The sequence below is a fragment of the Mus caroli genome, chromosome X (genome assembly GCF_900094665.2).
Source record: "Mus caroli chromosome X, CAROLI_EIJ_v1.1, whole genome shotgun sequence".
In the NCBI taxonomy this organism is placed as follows: domain Eukaryota; kingdom Metazoa; phylum Chordata; class Mammalia; order Rodentia; family Muridae; genus Mus; species Mus caroli.
In genome coordinates this window covers 148,907,146-148,928,398 of record NC_034589.1, presented here as the reverse complement: position 1 = coordinate 148,928,398, position 21,253 = coordinate 148,907,146, and the positions used below count along the sequence as shown (strand labels likewise).

The 21,253-nt window shown below is 40.3% G+C and overlaps 1 protein-coding gene across 6 annotated transcripts in view; it reads right to left on the bottom strand.

The window, feature by feature from the left end:
* Positions 1-1,481: 1,481 nt before the first annotated feature.
* Adgrg2 (adhesion G protein-coupled receptor G2) overlaps positions 1,482-21,253 on the bottom strand; it is a 107,562-nt gene continuing 87,790 nt past the window's right edge. For all 6 annotated transcript variants that reach the window (XM_021153148.1, XM_021153150.1, XM_021153146.1 and 3 more), the window contains 13 exons: positions 20,112-20,274; positions 19,125-19,281; positions 17,866-18,009; positions 17,142-17,264; positions 16,426-16,471; positions 16,216-16,319; positions 15,300-15,421; positions 13,646-13,914; positions 11,753-11,852; positions 10,549-10,832; positions 8,044-8,145; positions 6,756-6,908; positions 1,482-3,242 (listed from right to left, as the gene is read on the bottom strand). In XM_021153148.1, coding sequence (XP_021008807.1) covers positions 3,058-3,242; positions 6,756-6,908; positions 8,044-8,145; positions 10,549-10,832; positions 11,753-11,852; positions 13,646-13,914; positions 15,300-15,421; positions 16,216-16,319; positions 16,426-16,471; positions 17,142-17,264; positions 17,866-18,009; positions 19,125-19,281; positions 20,112-20,274 — 1,952 coding nt within the window. In that variant the 3' untranslated portion in view covers positions 1,482-3,057. The remainder of the gene's footprint in view (positions 3,243-6,755; positions 6,909-8,043; positions 8,146-10,548; positions 10,833-11,752; positions 11,853-13,645; positions 13,915-15,299; positions 15,422-16,215; positions 16,320-16,425; positions 16,472-17,141; positions 17,265-17,865; positions 18,010-19,124; positions 19,282-20,111; positions 20,275-21,253) is intronic.

The window sequence follows — 21,253 nt, the reverse complement described above, 5'->3', positions numbered from 1 at the left end:
TGAGTATTTTGCCTGCATGTATGTATGTCTACTGTGTTCGTGTCTGGTGCCTGTGGAAGTCAGAAGAGGCTGTCAGATCCCCTGCAATTTGAGTTATAGATAGATGATTGTGAGCTACCATGTGGGTCCTGAAACCAAACCCAGGTCCTCTGCAAGAGCAACAAGTTCTCTTAACTTCTGAGCCATCTCTCTGGTCCCGATAGTATGTTTTTATTGTACTCACTCAGCTTCTCCTGGTTTCTGTCCCTCAGACCCCAAGGAGGAGATGAGATAGAGATAAACTGAATCATCTTTTCTTGCTATTATGAAGACAAAAGTCACACCAAACAAGTCTGTTTGGTGAGTATGCCATTCAGTAAATTAACTCTCCATTGAAATACCCTTCAAATAACACACCTTCCTCCAAGGTGACCTTGTTAGATACAAGCCAGCTCACCGAGTGGAACAGTTTGCATCATTTCATTAAAGGCACAGCTCATTAAAGACTGCATAGTTCCTAGGTAGCATCAATGATTCTAGTGAATTCTGGGGAAATTTTCTCCAGTGCATTGAGGAAACACTTCAGATGCCGGGCACTGCTTCCACATTCCCTGAAGAATAGTAGTTCCTCTGTCTTCCTTAAAACAGTCTCCAATTTTAAAACCAGAGGAGGTTACTCCTCAGGAACATTCTGTCTCTGTCCCGTCATGTTATTTCTCTGAATTTACAAACCAACAAATAGCCAAGAGAATTTAGCTTAAGGACCAACCGGACAAGGGCCCTAATACAAAAAGTAAGGAAGGTGGGAACTGACAGACTCTTGACTTTGTGCTTTTTAGGTGTACTCTGGTATGCACATTACTTTGGGAGATTGATTTCCAAGGTTTCATCCCTCCCCCCTTACCCCCACCCTCAAATCAAAAGTGTCTCGTCACCTTTCCAATCAATGGCTTCTTTGTGGGAGCTGAGGAGCTGGGAAAGAAAGATTGCTCAGACAGTTCTCATCTGGGGGAAGGCTGCTTTCCACAGTTGTGGCTTCCACATGCTAACTAGCAGATGGTACTTAGTTAGGACCTAACTAAAGGATTTTGAAATGTTCCTAATAAACATACTGTGCTTGAGACACCATGAGAAACAACATAGACCCTCTAGGACTAGGAACAATCAGAGTTCGATATATATTATTATGTACAAAGCCTCTTGGATCTTGTTTTCACTCTCCTGAAAACCCACTGCTGGAGACCGAGGAAGCAGACATTTGGATGGGGTCTGAACTGAGTTTCATACATTTCCTACAGGTCAGTGGCAACACACGTTAAAGAGTAGCTCTTGAAAGAGTAAGATAAGATAAACAATAGCCCTTGGAAACCACTGTCACAAAGCAGGACAAGCCATTCTCTAATGCCGCAGTCCAAATCTTCTGAGGGTATGTTCCACCATTCCACGCCACACTGCCAGGGGGTAGGATTGGAGAAAGAGAATGCAAACCAAACTTAAAGGACTTAACTGCAAATTGATTTTTATTGATTTTTAACAGTTTTGTCAATCATAACATATAAATACAAAATAATTAAATAATTTGGAGAAGAAATTTTGCAAAGACAGTGAGCACACACAGAAACAGATGTTACTACTGTGGTTAGTCTCGGATACAACATTTATTTGAAATATATGCAAGGGAGCCTTAGTGAAAGACCTAACTAAAGGATTTTGAAATGTTCCTAATAATCACACTGCTTGAGGCACCACTCAAGCTGGTAAAGGTGAGAAATAGGATAGGCCCTCTAGAAGTAGGAACAATCAGGCTTGGATATATGTTATTACATACAAACAACAATATCACAGGATAATTCACTCTTCCCAGTAGCTGCTCCCCCTTGTCACTATACACTCTTCAAGATTCGACATGTTTTTAAAAATACATACAAGTATGACTGGACCAGAATGTAGCAGTTGCAACAATAACGTATCATGCAGCCATCTTTTAAAGACCTAATTTGTTTGCCATATATACACTCTGGAAAAGTAACCCTACTCTCATCCCCTCTTTTGAAAGGCTCTGGGTATTTGAGAAGTGGCAGTGTGTATCTTTTCTACCGTCACGATCTTCCTAACATGGTTTAGATTACAGTTTTAGCCTCTAACAACCATGGTGTAGAGATTCTATAATCTGGTCATTAGGGATGAAGTCTGGCCATTGGTATCACTATTTCATGTCACATATAGTCATACAAGTCATTCCCTGCATAAGGACCCTGTATAAGGACCCTTCATGAGAACCCTGCATAAGGTACCCAGGAGGATCATCAGGGTTAAAATGTGGCCGGACTGTTTTCCAAACCATAAGCTCATAAGGCTGTGTCTGCCCAGTGGGGGCACCTTTTCTTGATTGCTCAAAGGCACTTTCTGAGCTAATTGTCTATTTATAATTGTTCAGTTTGCCTTTATCATTATTTCTTGATTTCAGTGAAGTTTCTGAATTTCACATCCTATATGATCTTCTAAAGAAGGTTTAGAAGTCACTGGTAAGTTATCACATTAGAGAAGGCGACGCAACCATGATTCTACAAAAGAATAAATTTACACAGTAGAAAATAAATATAAAAAAAGGTAGAGAGAAGATTTTTGACATGTGGTCACTAGAATTTAGCTTATATACAACAAAGGCATGCACAACTAAACTTACCAACAGACTGAAGTAAACATCTTTCTTTTCTTTCTTTCTTTCTTTCTTTCTTTCTTTCTTTCTTTCTTTCTTTTTTAGGATGTTATCAAGGATAACAGCCTCTTTAAAATGTGAGTGGAAACAAACTTTCATTTTTCTTTCCTGGATCTTATTCTGTGATATTAACACCAATGCCTTTGAAAATGAGAGATAAGAAGCCAAACTGCAAATGTCTAGAAACCATAGCCAGTCCTGGTTTCTTCTGATAGTAACTGGTTGCCCTCATTTAGCTTATGTTCCTTTCGAGGTTGCTGAATAGAAAACCAGCGCTTTTCATACATCTCACATTGTGTTAAAGGAAAACTGGACACTTCACACCATCCACATCATGCTTCGATTTTAGAAGAAGAGAATCACATTTGCTCAATAAAGTGTAAGCTTCCCCGCTTCGAAGTCCTTCTGAGCGCTATCCGGCTTTTACCATTGCAGGAGTCCTCTTTGTCACTAAACATGTGCTGTTTGCCAGTGAGATCATGAAGGCACACGTCTCCATTCTGAACACTGAAAGAAACCCCATTCCTCTCGGTAGATGCATTGCCTAGATAGGAGAAGATCAAAGTCGGTCTCATGAAGTAGCCACAGAAAGTACTCAAGACCAAGCAAGTAGTGTCTTCACATTAATGGTGAACAGGCATGCCAGAAATGAATCTTTTAAAAGTACCCATCCTGTGTTTACATATTTTATTTTTATTCCTTCCCTAAGGTCCGTGACGGTAAGCACAGCAAGTTGGAGGATGATCAGAAACAAAATTCCTGTTGACATTTTTAAAAAACTGAAACAGTCAAAATGGAGAGCAAAGCAAGCTATATATATATATATTTTTTATTTTCAAGGTCCCATTTCCTAACTCCAATTGAACACATTGAATTAAACTGTGTATAAGATAACCTACAATATTATTTAAGATTATCAGAGATCCTGTAGGGACCCACATAGGCTTCTTATTCCCTATGATTCCTATGAAATGAAATTTTGTATTAGAAGATAAGCTCAAAGCAACCAGCTACAGTCCTGGGAAGATGAAATCATCTCTCTATAGCCATTTCTAAATCTGTGTTCTGACAATCCCAATAGCACAGCTTCCCGTGAGGAAGCTATTGATTCCAGCCTAAGAGGGGGACAGCAGGGTACTCAGTGGTACCTGTGATTTAGACCTAGACCTCCCTATCATTAGCAGCCTCAGAACTTCAGGACATAGCATCTATTAGCTTTTAGCTACTTAGCACCATCTTTTTGATCATTATAGCTTTGAAAGGCCATGTACAAAGCTGAATAATAGCCTATTGGTTATGTCATGATACAATCATAATAATGATGAAAACAGCACTGAACACATCATGTATAGTCTCACTTATAGTTAATGCTAAGGGACAGGTGCTTTTTATGATCCCATTTCACAGATGTTAAGACAAAGGTAGAAATTAAATGATCTGCCTAAACTTCTATAGCTCAAAAGTGATGGATGGAACACTTGAGGGTGCTTCCAAAGTGTTAGCTCGTGGCCCTGTGTACTAAATTTTCATGGCTGTAAGGCAGCTAGGAACTGAAATATGTGTCACATTTATACAAAAGAGGCAGTAGATGTGGCTAACGCAGCTCCATCTGTGCCACAGCTCAAACAGGGCGTGTGCCTGTCTGAGGCAGCTGTTCTGACTTAAGCATTTTGGTTTGAGGACGTTTGGTTGTGGGAACAATTTGTCCCAGTATAATAAAACACTCAGCTGCCAGTTTCGTTTTTGAAATTCTCAGTGCCATTCCTCATCCGGGGTGGAGGCTGACATGTCAGAGATGTTCATCTGACAGACACATTATCTTTTTTTTTTTTTTTTTTGAAACACTTAGCCATTCTGTTGACTGCAATGTGCCCCATACTTACTGTCAGATATCAAAACTAGCTGTGTCAAACAGCGGTGCCAAAATGGACCTGCTTCTACAAAATGATTCCCCAAAGATTGACAATTCTTTGGTAGTGCTAGGCAGGTGAAGCATCACTTCCAAACCCTTTTCAGAAGATTAAAAACCCTAGTTATCGATCAAGAGCCCCTCGACACACACACACACACACACACACACACACACACACACACACAGGAGTCTAAAGCTTCTGGATGATCCAGTTCAATCCTTTAATCACATGCCTTTCAACTTGCTCTCTCGCTCTTAGTAACCAGCCTTGATCTCCTTGTCTTTATTCCAGGGACCTACAATGAATCATTCCTCATATGGCAAGTTGGCATAGTGCCCAGAACTTTATTTAATCTTGGTATTGACAGTGAGGATATAAGGCCATATGGCAGCAATTTCTTTTATTAAAATGTTAATTAATTAATTTTTTTCATTTTATATGCATCACTGTTTTGCCCGAATGTGTATATGTCTGTATGAGGGTGTCAGATCTTGGGGTTGCAGACATTTATGAGCTACTAAGTGGGTGCTTGGATTTGATTCTAGTTCCTCTGGAAGAATGGTCAGTGCTCTTAACCAATGAGCCATCTCTCCAGCACCAGACAGCAGCTTCTTATCTTTTATAGCAGTGGTTTGCAAAGAAGAAGAAATTTATTACCTGTTCCCATAGAGGACATCGTCTAGGGGCATTTTTGCTTGCTGCAACTTGGGGCAGGACACTGCTGGTTCTACTTGGTAGAGAAGCTAAGGATGCTATTCAACACTTTGCAATTCTGTAAAAATAGTTATTTAACTCCATATGTCACCTGTGTCCGAGATGAAAAGGTCTGAATGTCAAGGAGTCCTGTTGTATATCTTCTTTGTGTAAAATCTTGTATGTGGTATGTATACCTGTGCAGGCAGGCATGTTTATAAGCTCATGTGAGTGCAGCAATACACATGAAGTGTTCCTGTGCACGCATGTGGAAGCCTGAGTTTGGAGAGTGTCTTCCTGGGTTACTCTGCACTCTCTGTATCGAAGCAGGATTTCTCTCTGAATCTGGAGCTCACCATTTTGGTTGACCTGGCTGGCCAGCCAGTCTGCTTGACTGTTTCCCATCTCCTCCTGCCTCTTGTGTGCTACTATTACAGCAGGGTCACCATAAGGTGCATCAGGCTTTTAAGTGTGTTCCGAAGATCTGCTCCTTACCCTTGTGTAGTACCCCCTGAGCCATCTCCCCAGCCAACCCTCAATTGTATTCTTTAAACTCAAACTATCAGAAGCCCTCAACTTTATAAGACTTAGAAACTATTTGGTTGAGACCTGAACCTTCTCACAAACTGATCTGATTAGTAATGGAAAGGACTAAAATCTTAAAATAATGAATAAAGGCCAACTATTCATTGGAAGGAGAAATGTACTGGCACATCACACATTTTTTTAAATAAAATGCAAAAGGTATATTAAGAAGCAGAAGAAGGCAAAAATAAGTAAGATAAGCTTTATGAGTAACGAACAGCCCAGTCTTGGAGAGAAAGGAAATGTAATGAAGTTTTAGCTGGAAATTCTAGACGTAATGAGTAAAAGAAGCACAGCTGCAGTCATCTGTTCATGTATGAGTGACACAGATAGTGGCCAATATTGCTCACAATCCATCTTCCAGCCTTTGATACATTCATGGGAACCTGGGTGCTGTCACAAGGCAGCCACATTGTGGGAAAGGGTTAACAAACATGAAAAGAGAAAAAAAAAAACAGGAAGGTTTCAAAGTGCTAAAGATATACATGGCTAATAGATATGATTTTTTTTTAAAAAAAGCATATTGCTTAGTAATTTAGGTACTGCTCTTACCAAAACAGTGCAGTACTGAAACCTTTGGGCAATATTTAAATTAGGATTTGAATCTAAGAAAACCTTTTTTAGGTTATAGTCAATTCCCATGATGGAAAACTAAATTTTAAAAAAGTCACTCTGTTATTTGCTCTAAAGTAAATACATTTGGATTTATAAATATGCTCTGGCTGTTACTGAAAACTCTATTTTGACTTACTAGTCATAGGTGTAATCTTCCAGTTTGCTCTGCAAAAAGAACTACCTCAAAAAAAAAAAAAAAAAAAAAAAAACCACTGGCTTGAAAAACACTATATGGAGACAGACATACATACCATTCCCGCTTGCGTGCACTGAGCAATCACTATTCACTAGGAGTGTGGTGGAGTTAGTGGAGTTACAGCTTGACTGTAAGGAATTTGAAGAGCTGGATACTCCTTGGTTTACAGTCTGCTTCTTTAAACCATTAGTAGCAGTTTTACTCCAGTCTACAGCAGAATAAGCATTACAGAAAAACAGGGCAGTATGTTGAAGCTCAAATGCAAGAGACAGGTCACAGTGTAACAAGTTCTAGCAATTGAATTCTCACTTCAGGATCTTGTAGAGAACTCACACATTTCACAAGCTGTCTTTATAAAGGGCACCTCCACCTCCACTGCAAGGATTTACCTTGCAAATGACTGCCTCATTAAGAAGACCCGGGGTCCTCCTAGAGCTAAGGGCTGAGCTAATGGGTTGTCTGGAAACAGCTGCTGATTTAGGAAGTGTCCCAGAGTCTCTCCCTCTACCCTCACAAGAACACAAGTCAACTCTGCCATTGTAATTATTCTTGAATCCATACAAATAAGTGATCTTCACACACTGCCATTTTCTAAATACAGACCGCAGTACCTATCAGGTACTGAAAGGTTGTATTCATGCAGAAGGAAGCTAGCTTTTCAAACAGGACTTTATTGTTGTTGTTATTGTTTTTAAGAGAAAGAAAAAAGAAAAAGAAATGAGCTCGTTGCTCTGCTAGCCAACCGGGAATATGTGAAAAGAACTTCAAAATAACCAAATGCATACAAAGTCTGGCCAGCTAACAAATAAAGTCACTGACAACCTGGACCTGTGGAGAAAGGGCTGAGTCAAGCCTTAAAATGTTATGAAGGAAAATATTAAAAATTACTTGGAGAAATGAAAAAACATGCACTCAGTAGGAAACAAACGCTAAAAATGTCACTGTCGCTTCATTGAAGAAGCAGTCAACTAACTCTCTTGCTCACAAAATTCCCAGGTAGCAAGAATTCTCTCTCTCTCTCTCTCTCTCTCTCTCTCTCTCTCTCTCTCTCTCTTTCTCTCCCTCTCTCCCTCTCTCCCTCTCTCCCTCTCCCTCTGTCTCTTTCCTCTTTCCCTCCCTCCCTCTCTCTTCCCTTCTCTCCTCCCTTCCCTCCCCCTTCTTTCCTCCCTCCCTCCCTCCCTCCCTCCCTCTCCAGTAATGCTGAAGAGCATTTTCTGTTGTGCAGGTTGTGTTCCCCAACTTTCCAGACCTGACGCCTCCTTGGCAGTGCTTGCTTTCATCTTAATGTACACATTTATTTTCTTGAGATTTAAGAGAAGAAAGAAATGAAAGCAAATCTTTACCAGAATTTTCAGCCAGCCGTAATTTTCCACAACAAAGATACCGCCTCCACTGTTTTCTGACATTCTCTTTTGCTGCACAGTAAAAGATGAATATGAAAAACCCTAAAGGGAGAGAAAAAAATCCAAACCATTATACAGTTGAATTCCTCATAAAACCTGAATCTTTGGGGATTTATTTTGCACAAAAGAGGACATCTTTGGCAGTTATAGACAAAGTGAAATTTTATAAATTGAATAAAATATCTAAGATTCAAAGCTTTAAATGAAGATCTTTGGAAGATAGAGTGCTTCTACGTAGAACTGCATTTCCACGGCTAATTTCACCATCTTTTGTTGTCCCAGGTCTTGCTCTCATTCTTCCCTGTCCAGGTATCAAAAGCCATCTTCTCAGGGTCCTAGCTGAAACCTCAGCTCCCACCTCTTGGATCCCCTGGTTTTGTAACCTCATTCTAAGTTCTGTTAAATTTAAGCTTCTCCAGAGTCTGGGGTACCTCTCTCCTATGTCAGGTTCCTTGCTTGGGTCCTTGGGGCCTTCTGTTCTGATTATCCAGTCTGCAGAGTGTTTGGATTTACATATTCACCATCTTCCTGCCTCTCTTCAAGGCCCAAGGGAGTTACAGCATGGAAAACTAGCTACAGATGTGAACAGGCCTTTGGAGTTACTTCCTGCCTACCACTGTCACTGCTAAGACTCCCCAAGGCTTTTGCTAGTAAATATTTGTGGACTGTATGGATGAATTCTGAACTCCCCCCACCCCAAGGCTTACTTATCTTCATTTTAAAACACCAGATTTGCTTCTTATGGGGTACATATGAGAAAGCCTCAAGGGCTGGTGGACATGGCACAACTTTGCTCAATGCCACCATGGAAGGTTCCTTTGGTTGCATGAAGAGAGAAACAACGTGTGTAAGGGAGGGATGGATGGGTATATGCACCAGAACAAAAAATACACACAGCCCATCATTAGGCCTTAGCTCCCTTTTACAGAAGCAGCAAATTACTTCTAGCCATTTATATTCTAATAAGATATTCTGTGGAAATTGAGAAAAAAAGAGGCAAGTTTGCTCAATTCTTAAACCACATGAAGGGAGGCACACAGCTTTCCTGTTAATGATTTCTATGAGTTTTTCTCTTAAAGTATCTACTACTTTTAGTATCCCATTATTAGGATATGAAACCTTTCTCAAGCCAAAGGTTGTGACACATGCCTATTGAGTGCATGGTTTTTCATTTCCCAAAGTAAGTTTTAATATTTTCCTTCATAACATTTTAAGGCTTGACTCAGCACTGCATTAGCAGAAATAGGAGGATCCCTGGGTATCTGAGGCCAATCTGGTAAATCCCATACCAGTCATGGCTGCATACATTCATGCAAGATACACTCTGCCAGGAGAGCACCTCCTCAACAAAACCCAAAACAAAACAAAAAAACCTCGACATAATTTTCTTATCTTCTTTTGTTTTATATTTAATACTGCCATAGCAAAACACGAGGATAAGACAATTTAGGGACTGGTATGTTGTAGATAAAAATATCAGCCATATGTAGGTGTGTGTGTGTGTGTGTTAAAATAAAAGAAGAACCTAAAAATTCTAATACTTAGCAAGAACAAGTTAAGTATTAGAATTATGCTTCTGGAAGGGATTTCATTGAAAACCAGCAAAATCATCTATTTCCTGATGGAACCGCAGGAGGGCAGTATGGGAGCCAAAAGCAACATGAAAATAAGCAGAGAAGAATGTAATGGAAGGAGTTGGAAGAAGAGGAAGCCAAAGGACAATTCTTTATTGTTTCTGTAATGTAAACCTATTAGCCTGCTGGGCTTTAATGCCAAAGCACTTCCATTAAAAATTAACAGCTGACAAGACTTTTATGACATTGCTCCAAAAGGAATTAGTCATTTGGCCTTTCTAAAGAATACAACTGTTAGGGTCCCAAAATGAGAGTGGCTGGCCTTTATTACATTATGAGAAGCTCACAAGTCAAGGAGACCCTCCAAGCCTGTCCCAGGCATGTTCAGGGCAGCTTGGTAACTTCTAGGGATTAGCCCCTAGCCAAGATTACTGCCACTTGCGTTTGTTGATTATCTTCCAATTATCATTTTCTATGTTTCTAAATCAAAACCCCAAATCTAAGCTCAAGGTCCAAGTGGTGAACTCTCATAATGACATGTTATCTGGGTTTTCCCTGTATACAGGTTCTGCTTTCATAAATTCGTTTAAAAAATAAAAAGGGAGGAAGCAAGAAAAGGCTGAGTAATTGGCAGATTCTCTCAATACAGTTTCTCCAAGGAGATGAAGATGGATAAAAGGAAAAATCACCATTGCTCAAAATTAGTAAAATGCCTTTCTTTTGAGAACCTTAAAGCTCCTATTCTCAGCAATAAATTGGTTCAGAAAGGAGTACACCTTCAGCCACTAAAGAGGGCACTTTGCAGGTACTTTCTTAGTAATGGTATTTCCACTGGGCTCTTTGGGTTCATATTTAATGTTGTGGTGCTTACCTTGTAAGGTATTAAAGATGGCAAAGAGATACATGAAGGTGACATTAACTGGTCCCCAGGCAAAGAAGGCAAAGCCCCAAGTAATTCCCAGTAAAAATGTGAGGCCAGCGATACTCCTGAGGTCTTGAATACTTGTTTTGCGCTGGGCTCCCAGCTGCTTCTTCTTTTTAATTCGACAGAGCTGAACCAAGACCACGATGAACATGCTGACATTCAGTAGAAATATCACACAGAAATATCCCACAACCGTGATATAGAACACCACATTGCTGTTGATCCAGCAACTGGATGGGGAAGAAGAGAAGAGGAAAATATAATGGTGAAAATATGCTTGCTCCAAGTAATGAACTGAATCTGTAATGTTTTGATGAACATGTTTTTCCCCTCAAGTAAAAAAATAAAAATAAAAATAAAACAAAGATAAACTGCATTTCTCCACAATCATTTATATCTCTTGGGAATAGAATCTAGGAGTTTATCTTAGGATACTTGTTAATCGAGAATATCTTCCAAGATGGAGAGATGGTTCAGTGGTTAAGAGCAATTGGTGCTTTTCTAGAGGACCAAGCTCCAGCTCACAATTACCTGTAACTTCAGCTCCAAAAGATCTGACACCCTGTTCTGGCCTCCACAGAAAAATGCACACATGTGGCACACATATATACACATAAATAAAATAAATCTTTAAAAATAATATTTTTTTGTGTTTCTAGAAAGAGTTGCTCTGTATAGGCCTGGCTATCCTGGAACTCATTCTGTGGACCTCAAACTCAAAGAGATCTGCCTTACTCTGCCTCTTGAGCGCTAGGATTAAAGGAGTGTGCCACCACTACCTGGCTTAAAACCATTTTAAAAACATTCAGACCTTCACCTGTGTAAATTATAGTTACCCTAAACTGTATGTACTTATTAATATAATGTCATGAGCATTTCATTTTTATCAACATTTAAGAGTCTTAATATATTTCACCCTAATTTGTATACTTCTTCAGAATAATTCCTCCTAATTTATTACTTAATATTAATGTGGTATTTTTAACTAGCTAATCTCATTACACATGATGATGACAGCTCCTGTTAAAAATGATTTAACACTTGAGTAAGATGATAGACGTAGCCCCACAGACTGGTTGGATCCTCCATTTTCTTGAGGAATTTAATTTTCTAGTTCCCTGGGCATACCCTAAGATGAATTTGTACTTACAAGTCATCTGGTGTGCCATTGGGGAATTTTCCATAAGATCCAATCCCATAGTTATCTGGGGATATAGTCAGGACGATGGACACAACCACAGCTGGTATGCCTAGAACAGAGGAAACATCAGCCACACAGTTCTGACTGCAAAGGAGGGGGGAAAAAAGCACCTGGAGATCATTCTATTTTCCCTCCTGTGGCATGGCAGACACTGATTAACTAGTCACCAAATCAGTTTCTATTCGGTTGTTTTGTTTTGTTTTGTTTTTTGCACATTAGAAGCCAGAACAAACTTTTGGCTAGTAGGCTATTAGCAGAAGTCATTTGCTCCATTGTGCTTCTGTCCCCTAGAAACTACCCGCAAAGTTCTCCATTCTCTTTCCCCTGAAACCTGGAGTGGTCTTGGAGGCAGAGTCTCCATCTACTGAGGTTCATACATAACCATAGTGATGCCTTCCTTTCCTTCACCTGGGATGCAGACAAGTGGGAATGATGTGCTGAGATAGCAGGGCTCATCTCCTGGAGCAGCTAGCACCACCAAGAACTCACTCATGTCTGCATTGTAAATTTAAGAGTAAGTAATTCCCAGTGAATTTTTCATTACAAAACTACAATTCCTCAACGGATTATTTGGAACCAAATGATGAATGGAAAAATCTGTCTTCACTGACTCTCGACTGGTGACCGCTATGATGTTGGCTTTCTAGGGGTCCATTTGTACTTCTGCCAAAAGGAGGCACAGCAAAAGAGGGCTCCTGACAGTTTACAATGCTTTTTGGCTAGGAAAAGGTGCCTCAAAGATGTCCATGCCACCACTCACCAACCCTGAGCTACAACCCAACACTGCACACAGACCAGTCAGTCAGTATCACTGCTCTGGTAAAGAAAACAATAATGACAACGATGGTGATGACAACTACAACAACCCCTTTTATAGATCGGCTGGGGTGCCTGAAACATTCAAGTGCATTCTTTATTTTAATTCATTTGTACCTCTAATGATATTGACATGATGGTTTCCTAATGAGACATTTTTTAAAGTATTGAATACTGTAGGCTGAAGTTGTAGACCATTGTGCTTACCTAGCCTGTTCACGGCCCTGGGTTAGATCCTCAGGGTCAAAGACATACGTAACTTATGGAGGTGGGAAAAACTCCTTGACAAGGATGCCTGGCATTTTAGCTTTCTCTAAAGAAGATAAATTCCTGCCCATATAGCTGGAGCTATAACTTCCTTTTTGGCACAAATGAAGGAAACTGTGTGTTTTGTTATTCTTCATAAAGATGTAATGACAGACAGATGGACAAGTAAGGAAAGGCTTACAGTCCTGTTGTGCAGGAGGAACTGTTTAGACTGAAGAAGAGGAAATTTGGGAGTGTTGATGGTTGCAATCCAGTGAAAAGGATATGCATAACGAGTGAGAAAGCCAGGCGCAGCTGTTTTCTAGCCTTGCAAAATGGAGGTATGCTACACCATGACTTAGAGCTAGGGTCTTTGCCTGGGTGCTGCTGATAACTGCTTTGCTAGCCTCATTGGCTTGTCTTCAGTGAAGTGTGAAACTACATAAAAAAAATAGGGCACTACATACTTGTGGATTATCTAGAGGACTCTTAGGAGGGCGAGGTACCACCAGCTTACTCTTTTTCACTGAAGAGACCAGAACCAAGTTCATTGGTAAGTGCCACCAAGAGTCATGAACTTAATGGAAAGGAGAATGTAGAGTTTTGGAAAGAATCTGGTTGCTGACTCAGTGAGATTCTTCTGGAGACAGTGCAGCCTGTGAGGGGTCCAAAGCTCCTTTAAAGAGTTGCCAAGTGGGATCCAAGATCCATGGTTAAAAGTTAGAACACTGGGTGGCGGGGGGAAAAATCCAGGTAGCATTTAAGCAAATTTATACATACCCCAGCCAACAATGCAGAATTTAAGGATGTACTTTCGGATGTAAGTATTAAACACCTTGACCAGCGCTAGGTACATGTGGAATGCTTCTAATCCCATCCATGTGAATGAGACCAAGAGAAAATAGTGAAGAAATACAGCCACGGCAATGCAGAAACCTCGGGTATTATACAGTGCAATCCAGGAGTCTAGGAGGAAGACCAGGTTGAGCAGAAGCAGGGCAGCACACAGCTGGATGAGGATTTTGGAAGGGTAATCCCTCCGGATCTTTCTAAAATAAACGGACAAAAGCCAGTTAGCATTATAGCCTGCTAAACTTTGTATAAAATACTTCTCAGCTGTCTCAGAGTTTTAAGTGAATTGTTCCTTAGCATATACTGATATGCATAGATTTCCTCATTGTGGGTGAGTGTACAGGGGACATTAAAACCAACAATGAAGGAAGAATCTAAACTGAAAAATTGTGAGAATCAATACTGATCATCAACTTCAAAAACAAAAACCTGAAATCACCTAGGAGATGAGCATCTGCACACAGCTGTAAGGGTGGGAGTAGATTACCTAAGGTAGGGAGATTCACCATGAGTGTGGGTGGTACTATTCCATGAGGTGGGCCTTAGACTGAATAAAAGGGAGAAAGTGGTCAGAATACCCACATTCAACACTCTCAGTTCCTGCTGCTATGACATCCCTATGCCCTTGTCATGATGGACAGAACCTTCAAACTATGAGCCAAAATAAACCGTTCCTTCCATACATTAGACAATGTCTTTGTCAGGTGTTCAACAGCCGCAACAGGAGAAGCAACTAAGGAGACACTCGTACGGAAAATGCGTCTCCATTTCTGTAGGATCTTTTACACAGGGATTATAGACACACAGCTTTAAATGCTGTGCAATCGACACCAAGGAGGAGCCTCCACATTTCTCCTGAACAACTCCTAGAAGTGTTGCTCGTTGTTCTCACATGAAAGGCTGCTACATTCAGATCTTCAAATAGATGGTCAGATTCCCATATGACCTTATGCTATTACTTAAACTGAGATCATGGAAAGAAGAGGTTAAATTACTGCTAAAGGGAATGTCACAGGGAAATGCAGCTAATTTATCTGCTAGGATTCCCCTCTAAAAATGTAAGAGGAGCTCTTCTGGTGAGCCAAGAAGGAGGCGATGTCATTTAAAGTGTCATTCTTTGCTTTCACTTACAAAGTCACACTCAGTGATTTTTTTTTTCAGTTCAGTTTTACACTCATCTTCTTCATTCCTATACCAGTTAATATAATAGTTAATCTTTTACATTTGTTCAGTATTATTTATTGACTTAATTTATGGATTTTTTTTTCTGTGCATGGTGCTATGGTCCCTTTCAAACTGTAACCTCTTGGATCTCAGTCACTGTCCCTTTTTTCCTCCACTAACTGCTGAGGACATACTAGGCACCCATTTGGGGTACAAAGATGATCATGGCACAGTCCCTAGTGAGCTCATCAACTAGTGGAAGGCAGAAGCATATAAACCAAAAACCTCTAATAACATTTCATACCTGGACATTCTAAAGGACAGGGCGGGATGAAGAAAGGGTTTTTAAATAATACATTTTGATGCTGAAGGTAAGAACTGCATCTTATAAACCCAGTTTCCAGTTGTAGATACTCACTCAAAGGCGATGTAGGTTACAAGAGTAACTGACAGAAAAATTGATGAAAGCCCACAGCCAATATATGTGATAAATGTCAGAGCCATCATTTGACTTGGTGGTAAGGATGTTCGAGATAGGTCCTGGGAAATAAAATATTGCTTTCAGTGATTAAACAATTTTAAATACATAAGAATCACCATTATGTTTGTTGAATATACTAAGTATCCATTAATAGTTTCACAGTCTGTTCAACCAATCTATAAGATAGGCACAATCACTGTCAGGTAAAAATAAGGACTTCCAGTAACCTGCCTGAGATCCTAGCTAGAAAGTGGAGGAAGCAGAATTCAAATTCAGGTTTGCCCAACTCCAGGGCTCACTGCATCATAGTGTACTGGGGAAGCCCTAGATTAGGAGCCTAAAGACTGATGTTTGGTTCTTGGCTCTTACATTCCTTAGTCCTATGAATGACTATGAACAGTTACCATAAGGCTTAATTCTAATTGCAATAAAATGACCTGTGCTAAAGGAATGCTGGGAAAGTTAAATGATATCACTTAAAGATGGGGGTGTGGCTAAGTGGTAGAGTCCTTGCATACCATGTACAAAATAATAACAATAATTTATGTCAGAGTATTTTATAAACATTTTAAATGCATCAAAAGGCAAATAATTTGTATTGCCTATTCTAATAGGAATCCCTTGCTATAAAGGAGAAAATGCAAATGTGAAAATAGAATGGGAAGAAATACTTGGATTCTACATTCAAATATTGGTTATTAAAAGAGTGGTTTCTTTGGTGAATAACTATGCCTCAATATTATTATGTTTTCTGTTTATCTGTCTAGTCATCAAGTAGAGTAGATATTTCTGGTATAATGTCCAGCTAGCCCTCAAACCCAGAATCTAAGGCCACTGAGTATGGGTGTGTTACCAATAGGATGCCAAAACTTGTAAGATGGCTACAGGTACAGATGGTTTCATTCATCCTCTTGTCTTTGACGGAACAGCCATCAGATGACCAACCTCCTCTGCCACCTGTTGGCATCAAGAGCAGTATCTGTCCCATCAGCAAGGCACAGTGACTTACCAACTTCCCCACTCCCTCACTAAGACCTTGAAAGGGTATAAAATTGGAACCTACCATTTCTGCCCAAGTCCCAGAATACACATTTCACAGTTAAGTCATCCTGTAGCAGAAAGATAAGTCATAGCTAATTAATTTGCTGAACTGAAAAGCAATTGGGGAAATCAGTGATATTTTTAACTTCATAATCATATGCTTGAGTTTTGGAGACTTATTTTACGTGATTTTTAAGAGGCAAATGAGCCCTGTATAGGTCAGTGCTTCTTAAAATATCAATTATGCATATATATCACCTTAGGGACTTGTTTAAAAAATATATACATACACTTCACTTTGTGGTAGAGCACTTGCCTAGTTGGTGAGGGCATGAGTTCAATCCCCAGCTCAGGGGGCAGGGAATATATTCTGCTCAGTGGGTCTGGGGTGGGGCCTGAGCCTTTGCAAGTCTAGTCAACTCTCAGGTGACACTGATGTTGCAAGTCTGAAGAGCACACTCTGAGAAGTGAGGTTATAGTTGAAACTCCATATGAGATGAGATGTCTGGAAGTGAGAGACAAATCTGCAGCCACAGCTCTTCCCACAGTGAAGCCCAGCAGTGGCTATGAACTTGCTTTGGCATTGGTCTGCCTCAGAAGCTACATGGTCAAAAATGAAATTATTTGGGAGGTCAAGATTCTATAGATCAACAGGCAATTTGTGGTCTTACACACATCGCTTGTCTCCAGCCTTGCCCTACCAGCACAGTCCGTACAAGCAGACAGGCATCTCCTCACCGGACTTGGGTTGATGTGTTTCAGTGCGACTGTCACATTTCTTGTCAAGTTCTTGATGGTCATGTTTGTGACACTTGATGATATGACATAGCTTATCAGAGTGAGGTTCTCCAGGGAAGGATCCTAGCACCACAAAGAAGCAGCAAGATGAAAATGGAAATGACATATGGTGAGGGCTAATTTATGACTCAAAGGACACTAAGAACTATTTGACTTCACATTGCTTACAATGTAGGTCAGAAATTGTGAAGTAGTAAAGTAACTTTTCCAAGAGACAACAACCAGAAGCAGGATTTATTTCACCCCCGGGCTCTAAATACTAAGTTGAAGTGTACAGCTGACACTATAGGACCTCATGAATTCTTAAAGGGTGACCCAACATGAATCATTCAAAATCTTGTGTCCTCGAGCAAGCTACTGAATCTCCCTGTGTCTCCATTACCTAATCTGTAAAATGAAGTAAGAGTAGGTTCGTTCCTCCCAGAATAGGGATCAGAGTCAACACTTGTGAGTTCGTAGGGCGGAGCATAGCCATTTGTGAGTACTATGAACGTGTTGGTAACTGCTAATTATCATCAGGAAGAGTGGGGTGTGGATAAAAATTAACTACAGGGTTTCCACACTCCACATGATTTGTGGCAGGCTTGAGAGTATGTTGATGATGAAGCAGAATTAAAGTCACCCACCTCCAAACCCAACCCAAATCAATAAGTAGCAACTTTACCTGAAACAGGGCGGGTGTTTCAAAGAAATTGAACTGAATCCTTGAAGCCAATGCTACATCATTAGCTGGCAAATTATTCATCAGCGATGAGGGCAGAGTAATGGCACCAATACTATTTTCAGGAGGTGGGGTTTCCAGAGAAACCTGGAGATCAAGTAAGAGATAGTAAATGCGTCTGAGTTGATACAGTGAGATTATTAACACACAGCTCAATGAGGAGGGACCTGAAGGGCCTTGATCTAGATTTCTCTAGAAAACAACTCTGCCTCCAAGCAGGAAAGGAAACATTTTAAGGACACATAGAAATGGTCAAAGAGTAAGATGCTTGCAGGGTTCAGGAGACCACAGGAGTTCGCACACCAAGTCAGTAAGCAAGTGCTAGGGCAGTCATCATGAGAGTTTATGCAGTGTGCTTAATCAATGACGACTGTAAAAAGCAAGATTTTGACTTTAGGGTTTCTAGCCCCCAGTCCCTCTAAAGCATCGGTGCTAAACCTGTTGGCCTTGACCCCTTTAGGGGTTGCATTTCACATATACTGCACATCTGCATTATAATGCATAACAGTAGTAAAATTACAGTTACAAAGTAGCAATGAAAATAGTTTTATGGTTGGGGTCACCACAACTCGAGGAACTGTATTAAAGGATTAGGAAAGTTGAAAACCACTGCTAAAGGGTGGATAGAAAGCACTAGAAGCATGATTGACTTTCAGCATTATTATACACATAGGGTAGTTATAAAAATTTTAAATGTTGAAATTCATCTCCATGCATAGGTCCCCAACTGCCTAGAATTCCTTCATGAAAATACCATTCCCTGCCATATACCACACACACACACACACACACACACACACACACTTTCCACTATCCAGTTACTAAAGGGTTCACATGGGCACAAGAATCTCTAGTCAAATTATGTATTTTTCTGAATGCTGGGGGTTGAATCCAGGGCCTCATGCACACAAAACATGCCCTATGCCACTGAGTCCCATCTCAGCTTTCAAAACCCATGACATTTTTTTTTTTATTCTGTGGTATCTCACTGACTACTCTGTATGCCAGGCTGGCCTTGAACTCAGAGTTCCACCTGCTGTCACCTCCTGAGTGACAGACTTAAGGGAGTCAGATATTAAATCTTCTGAATAGTAAACATCACTCCTGATAATCAGCAGTAATTGCCTCCATCAGGAAGCACAGCGGGAGCTCCAATTGTGCACCAGAAAATGTTGTTTCTATAAGAAATTAGATTGTTGTACCTGGAGATTTGCTGGGTCTTGGGCCGCAAAAGTTGTGGTATTGAAATTACTGGCATTCACTTTGATCACAGCAAGAGCCAAAGAAGGCGAAGTTAGACTGATAGTTGTAGATGAAAAATTCAGCTGTAAGCCAATGGCATCTACCACTTTTAGCAACCTGTAAAGACAGTTGGCAGTTTAAATTTAGTCCTCTCGTTTTCTCTCCCTCACTCTAATATAGAATATCAACTGGGTGTCATTATGAATCTAACCCTAGGGACAAATACTGTGCCTATCACTAGTCACAGAATCAAGTATCTTCAACTTCGAGGGGATCCTCCTAGCATCCTGTAATATACACTATATAGGTAAGTTGCCATGTGTTCATTAAACATTGTTGGAGCAGGAGGGCCCTAGACTCCAGCATGTTTATTTCAAGTGTTCTCCAAAATGGTAATTAGTATCCTTTCCTGGGATAGGCTGAGGCTGCCTCTCTAACGCTGTAACAGGGAGAGAAAAAAAGCACGTAGCTAAGGATATTAAAAACAGCATGTCCTCGAGAAGCGCTCGAAGGTGAACTATTTCCAATCCAGGTTCCTATTGCTTATCCCATAATATAAAAATGTCTGTAGCAAAAACTGGAGGCTGGAAGTTCATTTCCGGGGATGACAAAGAGGACTGTCTTCCTTGACCCCTCAACTTAGAAATCTAGTTGGCTGCCTTAGTTGGTTTCTGCTAGGTGATTGTAAGCCCTCAATTTGAAAATGTCACCTTTTGCTTGCTTTCTTAATTGGGCTACTTCAGTCAGTTGTCTCTGATGAATGTTCTGAACCCCCAATTTAATGACATTGTATTATCTGTTGCTTCTCTCTCTCTGCTACTCAACTCTTATTCTTACTTTTGCTATTTGCATCCTTAATAAACCCACTCATTCAACACGGAAAGCTCAGGTAGCATAGCTCATCTCTGAAGCACACAGAACACACCCTTGTGTTTGCGGAGTCATACCTTTGAGCTAGAGGGGCTAGCAAGGCAGGTGGAGAGTGAAGGAGTTTGCTGACTCGGTTTACCATTTCGCCTGCAAGATTAGGCTCTAAGCTACCCAAAGACAAAGCTTTCTCCATCTGGGATACTTGGGCTTCCAGATCAGAAACAGTGCTAGTGTTGACAACTGTATCAAAAACAAACAAACAAACAAACAAACAAACAAGTCATGTTATGCAATGCATGATGCAAAAGTCACTTCTGAAGATAAACAGACCCCATGATGTGGTCAGCTCACTCCTGGGTATTCATCCAAAAGAAGATATATGTATTTAGAAGATTTAGTTGTGATTTTTCATAGTATCTTTTTTCATAATAGTTCTAAATGAGAAATAATCCAAATGTCCATGAACTGGAAAACAGATGGATAAACTGTGGTGTGTCCATAGTGGAATATTATTTAGTGACAAAAAGAAATTAGCTACCAATGCTTATCACAACAGGGTGGCTCTCCAGTTGTCCAATACATTATGTTAAATGAAAAAAAATCTAAACTCAAAAGGACACAACCTATATGATTCTCTTCATATGACATATTTGAGGTGTTGAACTTACAGGGGAATGCATAACATATCAGTGGTGGCCACATTCAGTTTTAAAATATAAAAATGTCCCTTAATTTTGTTACTTATATCTGATTTCTTATTTTGCATATTCTTTTCTGGTCTATATCCATGTGCATCCTATTATGAAAATGGAATATTTTTAACTAGCTGTTGTTGGGCCTTTACCTCTTCACAACAAGTTATGAGAGTGCCCCCAATTTTTGTACAGCTATTCTAATGGCCCATGTCATTGATCAAAAGATGCTGTGTTGAGGTAGCATGCCTTATATAATCACTCCTCTCTACAGAGCCAATAAGCTTTATCTACTTTTTAGCTACTAGGCTATATTCTGATGGGCACCTTATATGAATATATTGCTTCATTTCTATTGCCCTAAGAGTAGAGGCCTAGGTTCAGGGTCTTCTTGATGGGTTTTGGGGTAGCCTTTAAGATTGCTTCTAAGGGGGATCAGCGCCGGGGTAGCGGGAGCGCAGGGTTGCCTGACACCCGCCAGCTACCCACGACCCCCGCCACAGGATTTTGGGACTGCTGGTGAGTGG